Source organism: Scyliorhinus torazame, chromosome 7, assembly GCF_047496885.1.
Source record: "Scyliorhinus torazame isolate Kashiwa2021f chromosome 7, sScyTor2.1, whole genome shotgun sequence".
Lineage (NCBI taxonomy): Eukaryota > Metazoa > Chordata > Chondrichthyes > Carcharhiniformes > Scyliorhinidae > Scyliorhinus > Scyliorhinus torazame.
Genome location: NC_092713.1, coordinates 154,472,241 through 154,493,799, shown reverse-complemented (window position 1 = coordinate 154,493,799; position 21,559 = coordinate 154,472,241). Strand labels below are relative to the sequence as shown.

Sequence of the window (21,559 nt, the reverse complement as noted above, 5' to 3'; positions counted from 1 at the left end):
ACACCTCCAAATAAAGCACTTCCTCTGCAAAGAGACAGTAGGGTACCCTGGGGCCCCAGAAAGCACATTACTAGAGGACCTGATAGGCACAAGCAGCGAGAAGGGGGGGCTATGTGGGAAAATATACGGACAGCTACTGGACAGAGCCCGAACACCACTGGACAGGACCAGACACAAATGGGAGGACGAACTGGGGACAGAGGTGGGATGGGGACTCTGGAGCGAAGCACTGAGCAGGGTGAGCTCCACCTCCTCCTGCGCAAGGCTAAGCCTAATGCAGCTCAAAGTGGTGCACAGAGCGCACCTGACCAGAACCCGAATGAGCAGGTTCTTCCCGAAGGTGGAGGACAAATGTGAATGGTGCCAGAGGGGCCCGGCCAACCACACCCACATGTTTTGGGCTTGGTGGGGGGGGGAGAGAGAGAGAGAGAGAAGAAAAATGGGGAAACCACAAGGGGAGGAGGAAGGGGGAGGTATCATAGACCGATCCAGAGGGCAGCAAAATGTACATACAGTTAGTCAGATGAAGGATAAAACAAGCCTCTCTGTAAAATAAAGCAAATTAGCGCGGGCAAGAAAAATGTAATGTATATAAATAACAACTGTTTATAAATATGAGAAAAGCCAATAAAAGGATTTTCAGAAAAAAAAATGTAATAGTAAATGTAGATGTTTTCCCTTAAGAGCCATAACATAAAACTTTCCAATGGGAGTGTCTACTGTCATGGCCTAAGACAGATTATGTTTAATATAGCAGATTGCTTTCATTGGATTCTAGCTAGTCTGAGAACAACCGGGTTTTGGGAAAACTTGTACTTACATGCTTTCTTTCTGTTGGTTTTAAAGACTTGGCTGAGTAGTAATAGAGTTTTGCTCCACAGAGTGCCACCCAGTACTTGGTCCATGATGCAACCTACAGAAAAAGACCACAACTAGTAACAGATCTGATACTGTACCCCAATCTGGAGGAAGAAAATCATGGAGTGGTTGTTTTGGTGGGTCAACCAACTTTGTTTTCAATGTGAACACCATAGAGGATGTGCTCTATGAGCTACAGGATTTACATCTGTGAAATCTGGAGAGCTCTCGTTACTCATTTGCTTGTGCAGTTCCCAGCAATAATATATGCATGGGCTATTATCTTTCCTCTTGGATTTCCAGCACAAAGGTCAAGCTTCTAAAATTCCTCTATAGTCCATCCAAGATCATATATTGGTATCTTTCATTGCACTGAGGTTGTTTGAAATTACATTCTGTTTGCCTCGGGGTGATTAATATTTGCAGATATAAGGATAGGTTGGCAGTTGTGTGATATGAACACTAGTAAAAGCATATACAAATGAAAAATAAATTCAACAATTTTAGAAGATTGTTCTGAAAAAAAGGTACATATTGACGAAGAGTCTTACTGGTATTTTTCTTAAACCTGTTTTTGTTCAGTGACATCAGATGGAAGACATTTTCTTTGTTCTTTCTTCACATGGGAATGCCTCCACTTTGCATTACCTATACCTTAGCTAATCTTCGCGGCACAGCAAAATTGAACAATATCCTCATACCATGGCATGAAAGGTGTTTTAAATATTGCAGATGGCAATAACAGTCCAACAACAGGGTTGATGTATTTAATAACAACGATGGCACCTTGGTGTCAGGGTAGCTACTTGCCACCTAAGCCAGATAATTAATTGACATATTTTATGCAAATAAGAAAATGTGAAACCAAATAAAAAATAAATCGAGACAAACTGGAAGGCTTCTTTCTTTTGCAAAAATGTACAGTAGATAACCTTAAACAGGTGATCACTCATGGGGTGGCTTGGCTCATGGTAAATAGGGGCAAAATTCTCTTGTAGCAACAGAATCATTGTACTAAACAACACAATCTATTATGCTGCTACCAAGTTGTCCATGCAAGATCACAAGATTTAATGGTTTCAAACGGAAATATCCCAAGTGTTTTAAAGACCAAGTTGCCTTGAATGGAATAAGGGATGAAATCTCAGGGACGTTAAAAATGGAGCTGAAGCTCAAAGTTAACAATATTACTAAATAATGGTGCAGGCACAATTGGCCGTATGGGCTTTTCCTGATCCTATCTCTGATGTTCTTGTAGAATCCACAGAATCCCCACAGTGCAGAAGGAGACCATTCGGCCCAACGGGTCTGCACCGAACCTCCGAAAGAGCCCGCTGCCTAGGCCTACTCCCCGCCCTATCGCTGTAACCTAACCTCCACATCTTTGGACCGTGGGAGGAAACCAGAGGAAACCCACGAAGTCACGGGGAGAGTGTGCAAACTCCACACAGTGACCAAGTGAGGCAGCTGTGCAAACCTCTGTGCCACCATTCATAGGTTGTGGAAGGAGTGAACATTTAAGGTGTTGGTTGGGGTGTTGATCAAACAGGCTACTTTATCCTGGATTGTGATGAGCTTTCCAAGTGTCATGAGAATGTCACTTTAAGAAATGGTTAGCTGCTCATGTTACTGCAGTGATGTCAGAGTGTGGGTGGAGCTGAGCTCTGGTTCTGCTTTTTAGTTTCAATTTGAGAAAAGCTTGGGTGTGTCTCTGTCTTTTTAGTTTCGTTTTTCAGTGTGTTGCAGCTGAAGTCAGCCAAAGCAGCTGTATTGTTGAGCTCTCTGCCATGAAGGACTATCTCTTAATCATTTGGTGAATTCAGAATTATAAATGTTTTCAGTATTGAATGTATACGCTGATGTGCTTCTTTTTAAAGGTTTGTTAAGTCTTCTGGCTGAAAAGGACAGCATACAGATTACTTAGTGTTGTATTCTTTGGGGGGTGTATTTGATTTACTGGTTGCTAAGATGTTCACTGTTTTAGAAAGGTTAACTTGAGTTCATAGAATAAACATTGTTTTGTTTTAAGTCTAGGAAAGAGGACCTGTTTAGAGCACTGTCTGTAGAGCACTGTGCTGTCACCTCTGCTGTATCTGTCCTGCCAGTGAGATAGGACACAACCAGAGATGGTGATTGCAATGTCTAGGGCATTGGCTGTAAGGTATGATTCTGTGAGTATGACTACATTTGGTTATTGCTTAACTAGTCCATGAGACAGCTCTCCGAATTTTGGCAATGCACCCAGATGCTAGTAAGAAGGATTTTGCAAGGTTAAATGGCCAGCATGCTGCTGTTGTTTCTGGTGCTGGATAGTCTGTCCGGTTTTATTCTTTTTTGACTTTTCTGCAACAACTTGGCACAACTGATTGCTTCTGCGGCCATTTCAGAGTTAAGAGTCAAGCAACGGTCAGGATTTTGGCCAAACTATGGAAGGATGGCAGATTTCCTTTGTTATACGATGGTAGTCATTCATATGGATTTTTGTAACAATCGGCAGTTACATAGCCACCTTTACTGAGATTTAGCAGTTTGGTACAACTGAGTGGCCTGTTAGGCCAAGCTAAGGATTTCTATGAACTGTGTGGCTGAGAAATAGGCTTATTGATCCAGATTTTGCAGTTCCTTCAAAACTGATAGAAATCCAGAAGCTCTGGAGTATATGTTGTTCATGTTCCTGCAGATTGAAATCAGTTATCAGATCTTTGTTCCACTTTCTTCAAAGTCAGCAATGAGCACCACTATTTTGCCACATCTGCAAAGTTCAGCTAATTTTCTTTTTGGAATAAACTTTGGATAACAAACAAAGGTTTTTTGTGATGGTTCTGCTCTGCACCAACTGCAACTCTGTGAGTTTCCTCTAACAAATCATTCAAGGATTCTTCCAAAGGCTCTCAATGAATGCAGTGCACTCATGCGTGTTCTACATACCAGGAAGGTAGTAAAGCTCAATCACAATGCAAAATAGAAAGGGAGTGCAATAATTGGATTCAATATACCTGTTGGGGTGAGAAAGGAGATGAATTATGCACTATTCCTGCACCTTTTATTTTAATGCCCATGAATATCTGTTGTCAAAGGTTTGTGTGCGGATGTTGGATGAGAAAAGAACTGGGTTCAGCTATGATGCCAATGCATTGAGTGTTGGCAGGCCATTTTGAGTCAACATGCCAAGATTGACCTTGGGCTAAGTGTTGTTGCAGCACTGCCTTCAGACAAAGACAAAGGGAAGAAAATTGAACAAAAAAAGTCAAGCTTAGTTTTGCTAAACAAATTATAAATAAAAAATGAAGAAATATACAGCAGTGCCACAAGTACTGCAAAATACCATCAAAATCAACTTACAACGGCCATTTGAAGGATGCAATTTTGATCTAGAGCACATCTGTTTTTGTTCCCTACAGACGCGGAATTCTGTTCTTTTTTCCACTGGAGTCGGAAAAAAAATCAGAACAAAGGACAGAAGCCAGCATAATTGTGTGCACTTTTCCTCAACTTCAAAAACTGCAAAATAGTTTCAGATAATGTCAATATATTTCAGTTAAGATGTGCTCAAATGTTCCCATCATCATTTCCAAATGATCTTTGCTGAACTTTTGCAGTGGAATTCGAGCTACAAACTATTTTGGGCACACTATAAATCATTAATGCATCACTTGAGAATACAGCATGAGATCTACTCTGGTTTGAGTTGTGAATCAGAATGAATGCACATCACCTTTGCAACCATTAACCTTTTCCTCTCACAACAACAAATCAGGATCCCGCCGTGGAGAAGCCAATAATCATCACTTAAGGCTAATCTCCATACAATGAACGGGAATGACCCCCTACCTAACAGCCTCCTGTAATCGAGCCGCCTCCTCAGCAAGTGGTCACGCGGGCACCAATCAGAACACCTTATTTAAAAGTGTGAAGCTGCCGCAATGGCTGCTGTGGGGATCCGAAGAGGTGAGTAGCCATCTTCACTCCCGGGCAATGAGGCTGGGGGCAGTGGGGTTGCTGCCCCAGTGCTCCAGAGAGTGGGGGGGCTTGGTGTCTCACAGCCCGCGGGTCTGCCGTGGCACCCCATGATCGTATGTACCCATTACATGGGAAACCCAGCCCCTGCCTGCCTGTCCCGCCGACCACCCATAACTGCCACTGGCTGTGGAGGCCTCTGGCCACGTGGCTGAAGGAGAATAGGGAACTGGCACTGGTAGTTAAGTAAGTACTTCACATCTCTCGTTCTTTTCGCTGGTCCACAAGGCATACTCGAGAATGGACTTCTTTGCAGTGGAGAAAGTGGTGCTTCCAGGAATAGTAAGAGCGGAATATTGCGCGATAGTTATCTCCGATCACGCTCCACATTACATGGATGTGAGGTTGGAGACGGGCCGTGCCCAGCACCCCACGTGGAGTTTGGACATGGACCTACTGACCGAAAAGTTCTTCAGACACAAAATATCACAAGCCATAGCTGAGTACGTTACAAATAACCAGAATGGGGAAGTCTCACCTTCCACGTTCTGGGATGCACTGAAAGGGGTGATTAGAGGAGAGGTTATAGCTTACAAGGCACAAACAGATAGGGAAGAGAGGGTGGCCAGGCGACAACTGATCGACTCCATCCTGGAGGTTGACAGAAGGTACTCCGAGGCCCCGACCGTAGAGCTTCTGGCGGAGAGGAAAAAGCTACAAATAGGACTTTAACCTGCTATCCGCCAGGATAGCAGTGCACCAACTCCGCCAGACACAAGGGATCTTCTACAAGCACGAGAAAAGGCTGGCCACCTACTGGCTTATCAGCTAAGAAAGCAGGCAGCCGCGAGGGAGATAGCGCAGGTTGAGGATAAAGACTGATAATCGAGCAAAAAGAGATCAACCGAATGTTTGAGACCATCTAGAGAACCCTCCGACGGGGATGCGGAGATGAAACTTCTTCGATGGACTGGACATGCCAATCGTGGGGAAGGAAAGGTGGGGCGAGCTGGAAGCACCATGGGTTCCCGGTGGACTTCTATAAGAAACTCGCACCAGCCCTGGCTCCGCATCTACGTGAGGGGCACCCTGCCTCATATGTTAACACAGGCCACGATATTGCTGATACCCTGATACCCAAAAGAAACATGGGCCCGATGGAATGTTGGTCATATAGACCCATTTCACTGTTGAATGTAGACGCAAAGATACTCACAAAAGTCCTGGGCAAGAGACTGGAGAACAGAGTACCAGAGGTGGTCGCAGAGGATCAGACTGGCTTTGTCAAGGGGAGGCAGCTAACTCCGATCATCAGTCGGCTGCTGAATGTAATAATAACCCCTTCTGGGGAGAGAACACCAGAGGTGATCGTCTCCCCGGATGCGGAAAAGGTCTTCGACTGAGTTGAATGGAAGTACCTCATTGAGGTGCTGGAGCGGTTTGGGCTAGGGACAGGATTCATCTCATGGGTGAAACAACTCCCCCGAGGCGAGCATTCGGACCAACACCACCAGCTCTGAATACTTCCAGCTACACAGAGACACAAGGCAGGGATGCCCACTGTCCCTGTTCTTGTTCGCCCTGGCAATTGAATCACCGGCAATCGCTCTACGAGACTTGAAAAAGGGTATACAAAGAGACGCAGAAAGCACAGAGATGACCTGTTCCTCTACGTCTCAGACTCACAGAATGGCCTGAAAGCAATCATGCAGCTTTTGAGAGAGTTCGGAGGCTTCTCAGGCTACAAACACAACCTGGGCAAGAGCGAGGCATTCCCGGTGAACTTGAACATGGGAGGAACAGACCTGGAGGGCTACCATTCAAACTAACCCAAAACAAATTCCGCTACATGCCGATCCAGATAGCCCATGACTGGACACAGATCCACATGTGGAACCTGACCAGTCTGGCGGAGGAAGTAAAAAAGAATCTAGAGATGGGATGCACTCCCGCTTTCCCTGGCGGGGAGAGTGCAGATGATCAAAATGAATGTACTGCCGAGGTTCTTCCTGTTGAGATCCATACCGATCTTCATCCCCAAGGCCTATTTCCACAAAGTGGACAAAATGGTTACGGCGTTTGTATGGTGGGTAAGAACCAGAGGATCCTCCTGCAAAGGAGGAAAAACATGGGCGGTCCAGCCTTGCCAAACATACAATACTCCCACTGGGCGGCCACAGCCAAGAGGGCGAGGAGATGGATACGAGAGCCAAACACGGAATAGGTGAGGCTGGAGGAGTCCTCCTGCAAGGGAACGACCCTCCGAGCCCTCGCCATGGCAGCGCTCCCATCCCCCCTCATCAAGGGGGGAAAAAATATCAAGTGTCAGATATTTTTTGGGGGGGTACCCTAAAGATGCACTAAGGGATCCCTCTGGGGAGTTCCCAGTTGAAGGTTTACGCGGCAATTGTCCAGAAGCATCAACTTCCCCTGAACAACTGTGCTGCGCTGGAAAGCATCCACAAAGTGATTTAAATCGCGAACTTCAGATGGTTCTACCAGTTTTTCGCCCAATAGTCCTCTGAAAGAGCTGGAAGAAATAAAACCACTTTAAGTTTAGTGTAACTAGTTTCATGATATTCAGGTAAACATCATGATGCAAACAGACATACATACTGATGGACAGATCAACGGAACACGACACTTCCCGCTCATTGCAGCAGGAGACAGCTCAGGGCACGGAGCTCACAGCAAGCCACTCAGACATCCACCATGTGCTGAGTACCACTCCAAGATAGTAATAGGAATAGGTCCACAGATTCAAGGGTTATGATCGAACCTCAGTAACCAGTTTACCACTGTAAATATATGTTAGTAATAAAACTGAGTTGTACCATTCGCAACCGTGTTGGTTCGTCTGTGTAGCAGAGCACCCAATACATCATAGTACCAGGATTGGAACCCGGTAACTGTGGGACCTACCTTCGAATCCTCAGGAATCTGCCATCCTGCACCATGGACACCATCAGCACGCCGCAGCCGCTACAAGTCGCTGGAAATCTAGGCGTCAATTGGAAGCTGTTCAAACAGCACTTCCAACTCTTCCTGGAAGCCAACGAAAAGGAGAGCGCTTCGGACACCAGAAAGATCGCCATCTTCCTCTCCATAGCAGGTCAACACGCCATCCATGTCTACAACTCCCTGGTGTTCGCGGAAGGTGAGGACAAGACCAAGTACAAGGCGGTCCTTCTCAAACACGACCAACACTTCAACGTCGAGGTCAACGAGAGTTTTGAGAGGTGTCTCTTCCAGCAGCGCCTGCAGGGTAAGGATGAGCCCTTTCAATCCTTCCTCACACACCTCCGTATCCTCGCGCAGTCCTGCGGTTACGACACCACCTCCGATTCAATGATTCGGGACCAGATTGTTTTTGGGGTCACCTCGGGCACCCTACGCCAGCAGCTCCTAAAAATTAAAGGCATCACCCTAGCCTCCGCAATTGAAGCCTGTGTCCTGCATGAAAATGCGACAAACCGCTACTCCCAATTTCAAGCGGCCGAATCGGCGCGGCAGGGGTCCTACGCAGCCGGATCGGCGAGGCAGGCGTCTAGTTTCTCCCGGCCCGCGGCCCGGACGAGGGCGGCCATTTCGCACGCTTTCCGAGGCCTCCCGCGTTTGTGCGCGCCGAAAAAGACGTCGACACAGAGGGACATGATGCACAGGCGCACTCGACGCAAGACCCAACTGCGCATGCGCGGTAGTGCAACGAACGCCATGACGTCACAACATGCGGCAACTGTGGAGCCACACATTTAAAGCGGCAATGTCCGGCAAGAAACCGACAATGCCTCCGCTGTGGCAAGATGGGCCACTACGCTGCCTGCTGTCGAGCAGCTCAACTTGCCAATGTTCCCCAATTATGACAACCTCGCAGGGACGTGCGGGCCATTGAGCCTTCTTACTACGAGTCGTGCCCAGACGATATCCAGACCAGTGACACAGACGACCGGGACCCCTTCCGTGTTGCGGTCATTGATGGGAGTCGGATGTCTCCAGCTAGGACCCACCAGCCGTTGCAAGTGAACACTGTCAATCCGGGTGATGAATGGTGTGCCACCCTAACGGTCAACCGGTCACCGATAACATTCCGTCTGGACACTGGCGCCTCCGCCAACCTCATAGCATGGTCAGCCTTCAGCCTTCATATGGTCTAACCTATGAAGGTCAGACCACCAATTCGGCCATCCCGTTGCAAGATGGTCGACTACAATGGAAACGTTATCCCGGCTATGGGATCCTGCCAGCTCCAGCTGACACACAACACACACACGGCTTCACTCTCATTTGAAATAGTCGGATCATCAAAGGACTCCCTGCTAGGCGCACAGGCATGCAAGGTTCTCCACCTCGTGCAACGGGTCCACGCTCTGTCTCCAGAAGGCACATCTGACTTCCCGGATGCAGAATTCAGGGCACAGCTCCAATCGCTCCTCGCCCACAACCAGGAGGCATTCGAGGGCATGGAACACTGCCCTACACCTACAGAATACGGCTCAAACCGGACGCCACCCCGGTCATTCACACACCCCGCAGGGTCCCAGCGCCACTCAAAGACCGCCTCAAGCAGCAGCTGCAGGATCTCCAGGACCAAGGGGTGCTATCCCGGGTCACAGAGCCCACGCCATGGGTCAGCTCCATGGTGTGTGTTAAGAAGCCCTCCGACGAGCTCTGGATCTGCATTGATCCAAAGACCTCAACAACAACATAATGAGGGAACACTACCCCATACCCAAATGGGAAGAGATCACGAGCGAAATGGCCCGGGCTAAAATCTTCACAAACTGGATGCCTCGAAGGGTTTTTGGCAGATCCAACTGGATCAGTCCAGCCGAAAGCTGTGCACCTTCAACACCACTTTCGGCAGGTTCTGCTATAACAGAATGCCATTTGGCATCATCTCGGCATCCGAGGTCTTTCACAGGATCATGGAACAGATGATGGAAGGCATCGAAAGGGTGCGCGTCTACGTGGACGACGTCATCATCTGGTCCACCACACCACAGGAGCACATCAATCGTCTCCAGCGCGTCTTTGCGCGCATACGGGAAAACGGCCTGCGCCTCAACCGAGCCAAGTGTTCTTTCGGCCAAACCGAGCTGAGGTTTCTGGGGGACCACATATCCCGGTCAGGAGTCCGTCCGGATGCAGACAAGGTGAGCGCCATTGCGGCCATGCCGCAGCCGGCAGACAAGAAAGCAGTGCTACGCTTCCTAGGCATGGTCAACTTCCTGGGGAAGTTCATTCCCAACCTTGCCTCCCACACGACGGCTCTGCGCCACCTAGTCAAGAAGTCCACGGAGTTCCAGTGGCTGCCCACACACCAGAAGGAATGGGAGGAGCTCAAAATTAAGCTCACCACAGCCCCGGTATTGGAGTTTTTCGACACATCTCGTGACACTAAAATTTTGACTGATGCCAGCCAGTCCGGCATTGGGGTGGTACTCCTACAGCGGGATGACACTGCGTCATTGGCCCCGGTCGCCTATGCCTCGCGGGCCATGACCCCCACAGAACAGCGCTACGCGCAGATCGAAAAGGAGTGCCTGGGTTTGCTAACCGGAATAGACAAGTTCCATGACTACGTGTATGGTCTCCCCCAGTTTACCGTTGAGACTGACCATCGCCCCCTGGTCAGCATCATACATAAGGACCTGAACGAGATGACCCCTCGTCTCCAGCGCATCCTACTTAAACTCAGGAGGTATGACTTCCAACTGGTCAACACCCCGGGAAAGGACCTTATCATTGCGGGTGCCCTGTCTAGAGCAGTGAGCACACTGCCCGATTCGGAGGGGTTCGTCTGTCAGGTCGAAGCGCAGGTGGCCTTCACATCGGCAAATCTGCCAGCTGACGACTCCAGTCTGGCCCGTATTCGCCGGGAGACTGCGGCTGACCCCCTTCTACAACGGGTGATGCGCCACATGACGGGAGGGTGGCTCAAAGGACAGTGCCCGCAGTTCTACAATGTCCGAGACGACTTGGCCGTCATTGATGGTGTCCTCCTAAAGCTGGACCGGATTGTAATTCCGCACAGCATGCACAAGCTGGTCCTCGACCAACTACACGAAGGCCATCTGGGGTCGAGAAGTGCAGACGGAGGGCCCGAGAGGCGGTATACTGGCCGGGCATCAGTGATGACATTGCCAACATGGTGCTCAACTGCCCCACCTGCCAAAGGTTTCAACCGGCGCAACCTCCTGAGACACTTCAGCCCCATGAGCTGGTGACGTCCCCCTGGGCGAACGTGGGTGTGGACCTTTTTCACACGCTCGGCAGGGACTATGTAATCGTCATTGATTACTTTTCAAACTATCCAGAGGTCATACGCCTGCACGATTTGACATAGTCCGCTGTCATAAGGGCCTGCAAAGACACCTTCGCTCGCCACGGCATTCCGATTACTGTCATGTCGGACAATGGGCCCTGTTTTGCCAGCCAGGAATGGTCGTCCTTTGCTGCTTTGTATGGCTTCACACACGTGACATCCAGCCCTCTGCATCCCCAGTCCAATGGAAAGGCGGAGAAGGGCGTTCACATGGTCAAGCGGCTCCTCTGCAAGGCTGCTGCTGCCGGATCGGATTTCTGCCTAGCCCTGCTGGCCTATCGCTCGGCCCCACTAGCCACTGGCCTCTCACCAGCCCAGCTGTTGATGGGTCGCGCCCTCAGGACCACTGTGCCATCCATTCTGGTACCCACAACCAACCATGCTCCGGTACTACACAGAATGCAACAGCAGCGTGTTCGCCAGAAGATGGCATATGACACACGGGCAACTGATCTTCCCGCCCTGGCGCCTGGAGACGACGTCCGCATCCAGCTACCAGAAGGTGGCTGGTCAGCACCTGCCGAAGTTCTCCGATGCGTGGCTCCCCGCTCGTTCCTGGTTCGCATGCCTGATGGATCCATTCGCAGGCGCAATCGCCGGGCTCTTCGCCTACTTCCACGCTCGCTACAGGAACTTACACCGGTACCACGCTCTCCTGTTGTTCCTGATGTCGACTTTGTGGAGCTTCCTGCTACCATGCCCCTTCCGTCGTCGCCCGTGGCCAGGCCCATTCCTCAGCCGGTGGATCCTGACCCACCCTTGAGGCTGTCAACCCAAATTCGTCGCCCACCTCCTAGACTGGACTTATGAGCCTGTTTGTACATTGAACTCATAATACCACTGTGTTAATATGTTTCTGTTCTTCCTTGTCGTTACAGGAGTTTGTTTTGTCATTCAACATTTCCCCGTCCTTTGTTTATGGTACAACCTCGTTGCTATGTCGCACCCGACATCGCCCCTTGTATATAGTTTAGCCCCATATACATGCTGTAGATATTGCACACACACACAGTCAGCTGCACTCAGTACACATCTCTATTTATAACCATATAGGCACATGTTCTGGTAAAAAAAGGGAGGGATGTCATGATATTCAGGTAAACATCATGGTGCAAACAGACATACATACTGATGGACAGATCAACGGACTAATCAACACACACACACCACAGCCAATCACAGGCAAGAGCATACACACTACAAAACAGGGAACACGACACTTCCCGCTCATTGCAGCAGGAGACAGCTCAGGGCACGGAGCTCACAGCAAGCCACTCAGACATCCACCATGTGCTGAGTACCACTCCAAGGTAGTAATAGGAATAGGTCCACAGATTTAAGGGTTATGATCGAACCTCAGTAACCAGTTTACCACTGTAAATATATGTTAGTAATAAAACTGAGTTGTACCATTCGCAACCGTGTTGGTTCGTCTGTGTAGCAGAGCACCCAACACATCAACTAGTTTAAACACCCAGACCAAACACCACACAGGAAACCCCACCTACCAGCACCCCACACTCCGGACTCTCCACTGGGCCCTTTTAACCTATCTGCGTCTCATCAGCCAGAGAGTAAAAAAGGGGTTTAGCCTCGCTGAGTTCACTGGAGTTCCACCGCACTGCGGCCTTCAGCGATTCTTTTACTGCAGGCACCAAGCAGCTCCAGCCAGCAAAGGTTTCAACACATTTCTAGAGCACGTAATTGCACTTTAAACTGCTGTAATTCTGGAGGGCCATGACATTATGCCGCTGGGCTGATGTTATAGCCCAATATTGGCACAAGACCACTGTGGGATTGAAAGATACAATTAATGGGCAAAATGCAACAGTGGTCCAAAGTGATTCTTTTTTTGATAAATTCGCTTTTTGTTACATTTTCTTTTCCTAGTCTGCCCTTAATACCATAACAAAGGTAACAAAGAGATAACCTGTAGTTATCTGCACATATATTTGCCTATTTGGATTGGTCAGACAGAATTGACAACTATTCTTTCATTTCACTATCCTCCTGCTTTCACATTCTGCGTTGTCATTTGGAACTGGAATGTCAGCCAATTTGAGGATTCAGAGACAGGTTTCTAATAGTATGCCACAGTTGATTGATGTATTGTGCAGCTGGATTCCATAAAAACTGCTTTCTAACAGTTCATATTTGCAAGGGCTGAAACGTTTCATATTGTCAACCAATTTGGTACAATTTAATTAATCTTCTCCTGTTAAGAAAACTTAAACCACAAAACAGCCATCTCATCATTCTCGAGAGAGGATGCAGACTGAATTCCTGCAGTCTCACAACTTCATTTTCTGATGTTTAAAACCAGTTGCCAAATGGATTCAACTTGGACTACAAGGAGCAGCTTTGTTGTTAATTATTATAATCAAATATCTGGACTGTTTTCATTTCCTCACTATTGGCAGAATCTGTAGATCATGATTAAAACGCACGGGAATTTAAAAAATCACTAAATTGGAATTGTTAGACAAAATTGCATCACAAATGACTTTTAAAAAAGATTAACTGGACAAATTAGTCTGAGAATTCAGGTCTCTGCTCACAGAAATGATACTGCCGACCATTTCACTAATTCCAATAGGCAGCAGTATCTGAGGAAGGCCATATAGTTGGCTGTTCTGAGATGTAAAATATTTCACATCATACTCTTTCAAGGTCTATGGCACAGGTACTTTTCAAAAGACTAATATTCTACATGCATAGGAAGAGTTTGGGCCATTTGATACAAACAGTAAGTGGCAGGGTAGGAAAACATTCCATTCCTGAGCAGTGATCAACAACCCCACTTTGTTCAGTGCAATATATGTAACTTCTAATGTTTCTGTGCAAGTGGAAATCTTTTTGATCATTAACTTCTCAAACTCATAAAATAAAAAAGTGACTTATCCTTTAGTTGCTGCTGAATCCCTGTCACTTGTCTAAGGGTGGTAAAGCCTGATTTTCAGCTGATGGACATAGATATCTTGAAGCCTTCAACTTCCACTCTTTCCAAAATGGGGCAAAGCACGGTCGCACAGTGGATAGTACTGCTGCTTCACAGCTCCAGGGTCCCAGGTTCGATTCCCGGCTTGGGTCACTGTCTGTGTGGAGTCTGCACGTTCTCCCCGTGTTTGCCTGGGTTTCCTCCAGGTGCTCCGGTTTCCTCCCACAAGACCTGAAAGACGTGCTGGTAGGTGAATTGGATAGTCTAAATTCTTCCTCTGTGTACACGAACAGGCGCCTGAATGTGGCAACTAGGGGTTTTCCACAGTAACTTCATTGAAGTGTTAGTGTAAGCCTACTTGTGACAATAGATTATAAAAAGATTATATATAAAAATCAAGGGAGGGTGGGGAGCACGACTTTTGACATGAAGATAATTATGACTGAACAACTTGCAGTACACTCTGCAGTCCCCCAAAAAGCTATGTGAATATCTGAAGAGTAATGTTAAAAAAAAACTGAAGGGTGTCAAAAAAGTTTCCATTTGTGAATACCATAATACAGTACTTAAGTACTGTCATGTGAGAGTGCCTTTAAGAAATGGGTGTTTATAAATGGGTATGTATATAAATATCTGTAGTGAGAGTACCTTTAAGAAATGGGTGTTTACCACTGCAGTGATGTCAGAGAATGGATGGAGCTGGGCTGTCTGGTCAGCTTTTCACTTTCGTTTTAGGCTGTTTGCTGCAGGGTGTGTTTTAGTTTTGTTTTCAGTGTTGGAGCTGAAGCCAGACAGAGCAGATGTACTGTTGATCTCTATGCCATGAAAAGACTATCTCTTGATCATTTGGTGAATTCAGAATTATAAATGTTCTCAGTAGTGAATGTAAACCTAATGTGCTTCTGTTAAAAGGTGTTTCTTTTGTCTTCTGGATGTTGTTTGGGAAGTTATTAAGGATTACTTAGTGTTGTATTCTTTGGGGATTGTATTTGAATTGATGGTTGCTAAGATGTTCACTGTATGTTTTAAAAAGGTTAACTTGAGTTCATAGAATAAACATTGTTTTAACTTAAAAGTACTGTAAAGCTCTGTTTGCATCATACCTGCAGAGTGGACCGTGACCTTCCATAACCACAATCTATTAAAAGTTGTGGGTTAGGTTCCGGTGGCAGCTATGGAGGAGTAAGTCGCACATTTGGTGGCTCTCGATCCGGTCGGACTTTTGGACCTTTTCCCCTGACTTTTTTGTACTTTTGAGTGCTGGATCGCAAGGCATAGGCACTCAGGCACTGACTCCAGACATAGGTGTATGGAATTAAGCAGAAAGAATCGCAAATAGCTGAAGAAGTGGGCAAACAAGGGCAGTGTAGAAGCTGCTGCTGAGGACAATATGGGCGATGTCTGGACACCGGTGCAGACAGCCCAGCCAACGACGGAGCATCTGTTGAAGGTCATCCAAGAGGGCTTTACAGCGTTGAAGCGGGACAGTTTAGACCCGATTCAGAAATCTATCGAGTGCCTGGAGCATAGGCTAGATGCCCAGGATCGGATGATCCAGAAGCTGCAAAAGGCGCTGGAGGAGCAGGAGGATCACCAAACGGTGGTGGAGGCGAAGATGGAGATGCTGAAGAATCAACAAAAAAGGCTCCTGGAAAAGCTGGAGGACTTGGAAAATAGGTCTCGTCGGCAGAATTTGAGAATCGTTGGCCTCCCGGAGGGGGCTGAGGGAGAGGATGCCGCAGCGTATGTGGCGGGCATGTTCCAGAAGCTGTTGGGAGATTATGTCTTCCCTCGCCCGGTGGAGGTGGATAGGGCGCACAGGGCGCTGGCAAGGCAGCCGCAAGCGGGCGGACCCCCCGAGCGATGGTGGTCCGGTTTCACAGGTTCCTGGACACGAAGCGGGTGCTACAGTGGGCCAAGCGCACGCGGAGCTGCCATTGGAATAACAGTGTCTTGTGCATTTACCAAGACCTGCGCATGGAGGTGGCCAGAAGAAGGGCAGGCGACAGACAAGTCAAAGAGATTCTGTTTAAGAAGCAGGTGAAGTTTGGGCTGCCTGCGGGTCACACACGAGGGATGTCACCATTACTTTGAGAAGCCCAAGGATGCGATGGACTTCGCCGAGAGGCGCTGGTGCCGAACTGAGGACATTTTGGACTTGTGTTAAAAAGACACTGAGCGATGTTTACACATTTATCTGGTGCTATGTTCTTTTTTTCTTCCTGGTTTTTCTTTTTCTCTCTTGTACTTGAGTTTTTGTTGGAAAAAGAGGGTAGTTAAGGTATATGGTGCTGGGGTCTTTTTGTGTTCGGATCGGGTGGTTGGAAGTGCCTATTACTTATTCTGTTTTATTCGGTTTGCACTAGCGTTGGGGTTTTCGTTGTTTCTTGTTTTGTTTGTTTCTTTTCAGAGCAATTGCTCGAGGATGGCTGGTTTGAAGAAGTGGTGTTAATAGGCGGGGGGGGATGGGTCAGAGGGAACAATAGGTGGGAGACTTGTTGGTGCTGGAGTCGAGAGTCACCAGGTTAGCTGGGTGAGCTGGTCTACAGAAGCCAGGTTGGGGGGGGGGTGTATTTAGTTAGTTTATGGCAGGGGTTAGATTACAGGGTGTTGTTGCTAAGGGGGGGGGGGTAGTTATTCTGCAGACGAGGGAGGGACTTAGGTGCGGGATCATGGAGGAGGTCAGAGGTGGGGGCTGCCAGAAGGCGGGCCGGGGGAAGCGCGACACAGGGGCTGGGGGCGGCCCCAAGAAAGTAGATGGCTGATCGGCGGGGGGGGGGGGCATGGTGCCCCTCAACCAGGCTGATTACCTGGAACGTCAGAGGGTTAAACGGGCTGGTAAAGAGGGCACGTGTGTTCGCGCATCTGAGGGCGCTGAAGGCGGACGTAATAATGCTTCAGGAGACCCATCTGAAAGTGGCGGACCAGGTCAGATTAAGGAAGGGCTGGATTTGCCAGATCTTCCACTCGGGGCTGGACACTAAAACCAGGGGGTTGCGATTTTGGTCAACAAACGGGTGCAATTTGAGGCGGGCAGCACAACCTTGGATGGGAGCGGCAAGATTGAGGGGATGAGGGTAGTCTTGGTCAATGTATATGTCCCAAATTGGGATGATGTGGAGTTTATTAAGAGACTGCTGGGGAAGATACCGGACCTCGACTCGCACAGGCTAATGGGAGGGGATTTTAACACAGTCCTTGACCCCAGCCTAGACCGGTCGTGTTCAAGAACGGGAAGGTGCAGGCAATGTCAAAAGAGCTGAGGGGGTTTATGAAGCAAATGGGGGGGGCTGATCCATGGAGGGCTAGTCGGCTGACGGGGAGGGAGTTTTTGTTCTACTCACATGTCCATAAGGTGTATTCCTGAATTGATTTTTTCATCATGAGCAGGGATTTGCTAGCAGGGGTGACAAGACGTAGACTATTCGCGATCGCTATTTCGGACCATGCCCCGCACTGGGTGGATCTGCAAGGAAAATTTTCAGCGCCCTCAATGGAGGCTGAAAGTCGGTTTGTTGGCGGACGAGGTGGTGTGTGAGAGGGTGAGGAAATGTATGCAAAACTACCTGCAGGCCAATGACACAGGGGAAGTCTCAGCTGCGGTGCTTTGGGAGGAACTGAAGGCAGTGGTGAGAGGGGAGCTGATTTTGATTAGAGCACATAGGGACAGGAGGGCAGAAATAGACCGACTGGTAAGGGAGATCTTACATACAGACAGGAGATATGCGGAGACCCCGAGGGCAGAGCTATTAAGGGAACGACGAAGGCTACAGACTGAGTTTGGGGTGTTGTCCACAGTTAAGGCTGTGGAGCAGCTTAGGAGGGCGAGGGGTGCGATTTACGAGCACGGGGAGAAAGCCAGTAGAATGCTGGCACAGCAACTGAAGAAGAGGGAGGCGGCCAGGGAAATAGGGAAGGTAATTGACGGGGGGGTGGGGGAAACTTGGTAGGAGATCTGGCAGGGCTGAACAAGGTGTTTAGGGACTTCTATAGTAAGCTTTACATCTCGGAACCTCCACCCCCCACCCCCGCCCCCGGGGCTGGGGCGCTTTCTGGATGGACTGACCTTCCCAAAAGTGGGCAGGGGATTGGTAGACGGGTTGGGGGCCCCGATCAGGACCGAAGAAATATTGAGGGGCTAGAGGGCCATGCAATTGGGTAAAGCCCCGGGGCCATATGAGTATCCGGTGGAGTTTTACAAAAAGTTCTCCGAGATAGTGGGGCCGGTGCTGGTTAGGTTTTTAATGAGGCAAGAGACAGAGGGGTTTTACCCCCGACGATGTCACAGGCCACCATCTCTCTGATATTGAAACGGGACAAAGATCCAGAGGCATGTGGGTCCTATAGGCCGATCTCTCTGCTCAACGTAGATGCTAAAATATGGGCCAAGCTCTTGGCGGCTAGGATTGAGGACTGTGTGCCAGACGTCATTATGGAAGATCAAACCGGGTTCGGCAAGGGCAGGCAGCTGGTGGCCAACCTAAGAAGGCCGCTGAATGTGATCATGATGCCCTCGGAGAGTAGGGAGGTAGAGGTAGTTGTGGCAATGGATGCCGAGAAGGCTTTCGACCGGGTCGAGTGGGACTGTCTATGGGAGATGCTGGGACGATTTGGGTTCGGGGAGGGCTTTATCGACTGGGTCAGACTATTGTACCAGGCTCCAGAGGCGAGTGTGAGGATGAATAGGACGACATCTGACTATTTTAGACTGTACCGTGGGACAAGGCAGGGGTGTCCCCTCTCCCCACTGCTGTTTGCGCAGCAATAGAGCCGCTGGCAATTGCCCTGAGAGCTTCTAGGGGATGGTAGGGGCTGGTACGGGGTGGGGGGGGGGGGGGGGAAGAGGGAGAGAGTGGAACACAGAGTTTCATTGTACGCTGACGACCTGCTCTTATACATCACTGATCCAGTGGCTGGGATGGATGAAATCATGGGGATCCTGAAGGAATTTGGCCGGTTCTCGGGTACAAACTGAACATGGCAAAGAGTGAGTTGTTTGTAGTCCAGACGAGGAGCCAGGAGGGTAGGCTGAGGGGGCTGCCGTTCAGGCTAGCAGGGGACAGCTTTAGATACTTAGGGATACAGGTGGCGCGGGACTGGGGCCGTCTGCACAAGTTGAACTTATCTCGGTTGGAGGAGCAAATGAGGGCTGAGTTCCGGAGGTGGGATGCGCTCCCACTGACACTAGCGGGGAGAGTGCAGACGGTTAAAACGACAATCTTGCCGTGATTCCTGTTCGTCTTTCAGTGTCTCCCCATTTTCATTCTGAGGTCCTTTTTCAAGAAGGTCAATAAAATGATTATGGGATTCGTGTGGGCGGGGAAGTCACCGCGGGTGCGGAGATTGATGCTTGAGAGGAACCGAAGGGAAGGGGGGCTGGCGCTGTTAAACTTTAGTCACTACTACGGGACGGCCAACATAGCTATGATAAGGAAGTGGATGGGGGATGCGGGGTCGGTTTGGGGGCAAATGGAGGCCGCTTCGTGCAGGGGCACCAGTTTGGCAGCCCTGGTCACGGCACCCCTGCCGCTCCCGCCAGCACGGTACTCCACCAGCCCTATAGTGGTGGTGACTTTGCGGATCTGGGGCCAATGGAGAAGGCACGTGGGAGGAGTGGGAGCATCGGTTTGGTACCCAATTTGTGACCATCACCGGTTTCCCCAGGGGAATATGGATGGTGGGTTCCGAGCATGGCGGAGGGCTGGGATTGAGAGGATGGGGGATTTGTTCTTGGAAGGGAGCTTCCCGAGCACGAGGGCGTTAGAGGAGAAATTTGGGCTGGCGAGAGGGAATGAGTTCAGGTACTTGGAGGTGTGGGACTTTCTACGCAGACAGATTCCATCCTTCCCACGCCTGCCACTTAGGGGAATCCAGAACAAGATAGTGTCCAGTGGATGGATAGGGGAGGGGAGAGTCTCGGATATATATAAGGAATTTATGGGAGCAGAGGAGACACAGATCGAGGAGCTGAAGCTTAAGTGGGAAGAGGAGCTCGGGGGTGAGATGGAAAAGGGCTTATGGGCGGAGGCGTTGAGTAGGGTAAACGCGACCGCAACATGCGCCAGGCTCAGCCTGATTCAATTCAAAGTCGTCCACCGGGCCCACATGACAGTGGCCCGGATGAGCAACTTTTTTTCGGATTGGAGGACAGGTGCGCCAGATGTTTGGGAGGGCTGGTGAACCATGTCCACATGTTTTGGGCATGCCCAAAACTCAGCGGGTACTGGCAGGGGTTCGCGGATGTTATATCCCGGGTACTGAAAACAGGGGTGGTGATGAGTCCAGAGGTGGCTATTTTGGGGGTTTCGGAGGACCTGGGAGTCCAGGAGGAGAGAGAGGCTGACATTTTGGCCTTTGGTAGCCTGGCGACGAATTCTGTTGGCATGGAGGGACTCAAAACCTCCGAAGTCGGAGGCCTGGCTATCGGATATGGCAAGCTTTCTAGGTCTGGAGAAAATTAAGTTTGCTTTGAGAGGGTCACTGTCAGGGCTCGTCCGGAGGTGGCAACCATTTATCAACTTCTTCACGGAAAATTAATCGTCAGCGGGAGGGGGGGTTAGGGTAACGTAGATTAGGGGGGTAGTTCGGCTGGTCCTTGTAGGAGGGGAGCTGGTTGTCTTGCACTATAATGATTGTTTTTTTGCACACTGTTTTATATTGTTGTTTATTGTGCCAAAATGTCTTAATAAAATTGTTTATCAAAAAAAAAAGTTGTGGGTCAGGTGAACTCCATGATACACTTTGGGGTTCTCTAAACCGTGGCCCATAACAAATTGGGGGCTCGAGGAGGATAAAAGTCTATCTATTGGATTGGCTTAGTGAACTTAAAGACAGTGAGGGGTGAGCGTATTGTGGTTGCTTTTCAGGTGTGGTATTTCAGTTAAGTCCCCCTGTGGGGGACAGAATCAGTCGTCCCCGTGCCCGTTTCGCGCCCTCGTGAAACACGATGGCGTTCACGGCGGCGCAAACACTTTGTCTCCATTTTGGAGTATCACCCCCAAAGAGAGAGAGTTTGAACTTGAGAAAATGGCCATGAAACGTGACAGTCAGTTAAAATTGGCAGACGAAAATGGAAACGTACAGTTGGATGATAATGACGAGGATAGTGAGAAAGAGCGTCAAAGTCGAAGGCTTGGTGGGAATCTATTTAAATATGTCCAAGCATTGCCAAGGTTTGACGAGAAGGAGGTAGAAACCTTTTTCATTTCATTTGAGAAGTTGGCTAAACCAATGAAATGGCCACAGGACATGTGGGTATGACTGATTCAAACAAAGCTGGTAGGTAGGGCTAGTGAAGTGTTTGCATCACGACCGGAGGAGGTACCTGGGACGAATGAGGTGGTGAAAAAATCCATCTTGGGTGCATATGCACTAGTGCCTGAAGCCTACAGACAAAGGTTTAGAAATTTAAGGAAAGAATTTGGTCAAACATACATGGAGTTTGAAAGGATCAAACAGAGTAATTTTGATAGGTGGATAAG

At 49.0% G+C, this 21,559-nt stretch overlaps 1 protein-coding gene across 3 annotated transcripts in view; it reads right to left on the bottom strand.

The window, feature by feature from the left end:
- Positions 1-21,559, bottom strand: part of ralgps2 (Ral GEF with PH domain and SH3 binding motif 2) — a 677,925-nt gene that overhangs the window by 34,381 nt on the left and 621,985 nt on the right. For all 3 annotated transcript variants that reach the window (XM_072511682.1, XM_072511681.1, XM_072511683.1), the window contains one exon: positions 821-913. In XM_072511682.1, the coding sequence (XP_072367783.1) occupies positions 821-913 (93 nt within the window). The remainder of the gene's footprint in view (positions 1-820; positions 914-21,559) is intronic.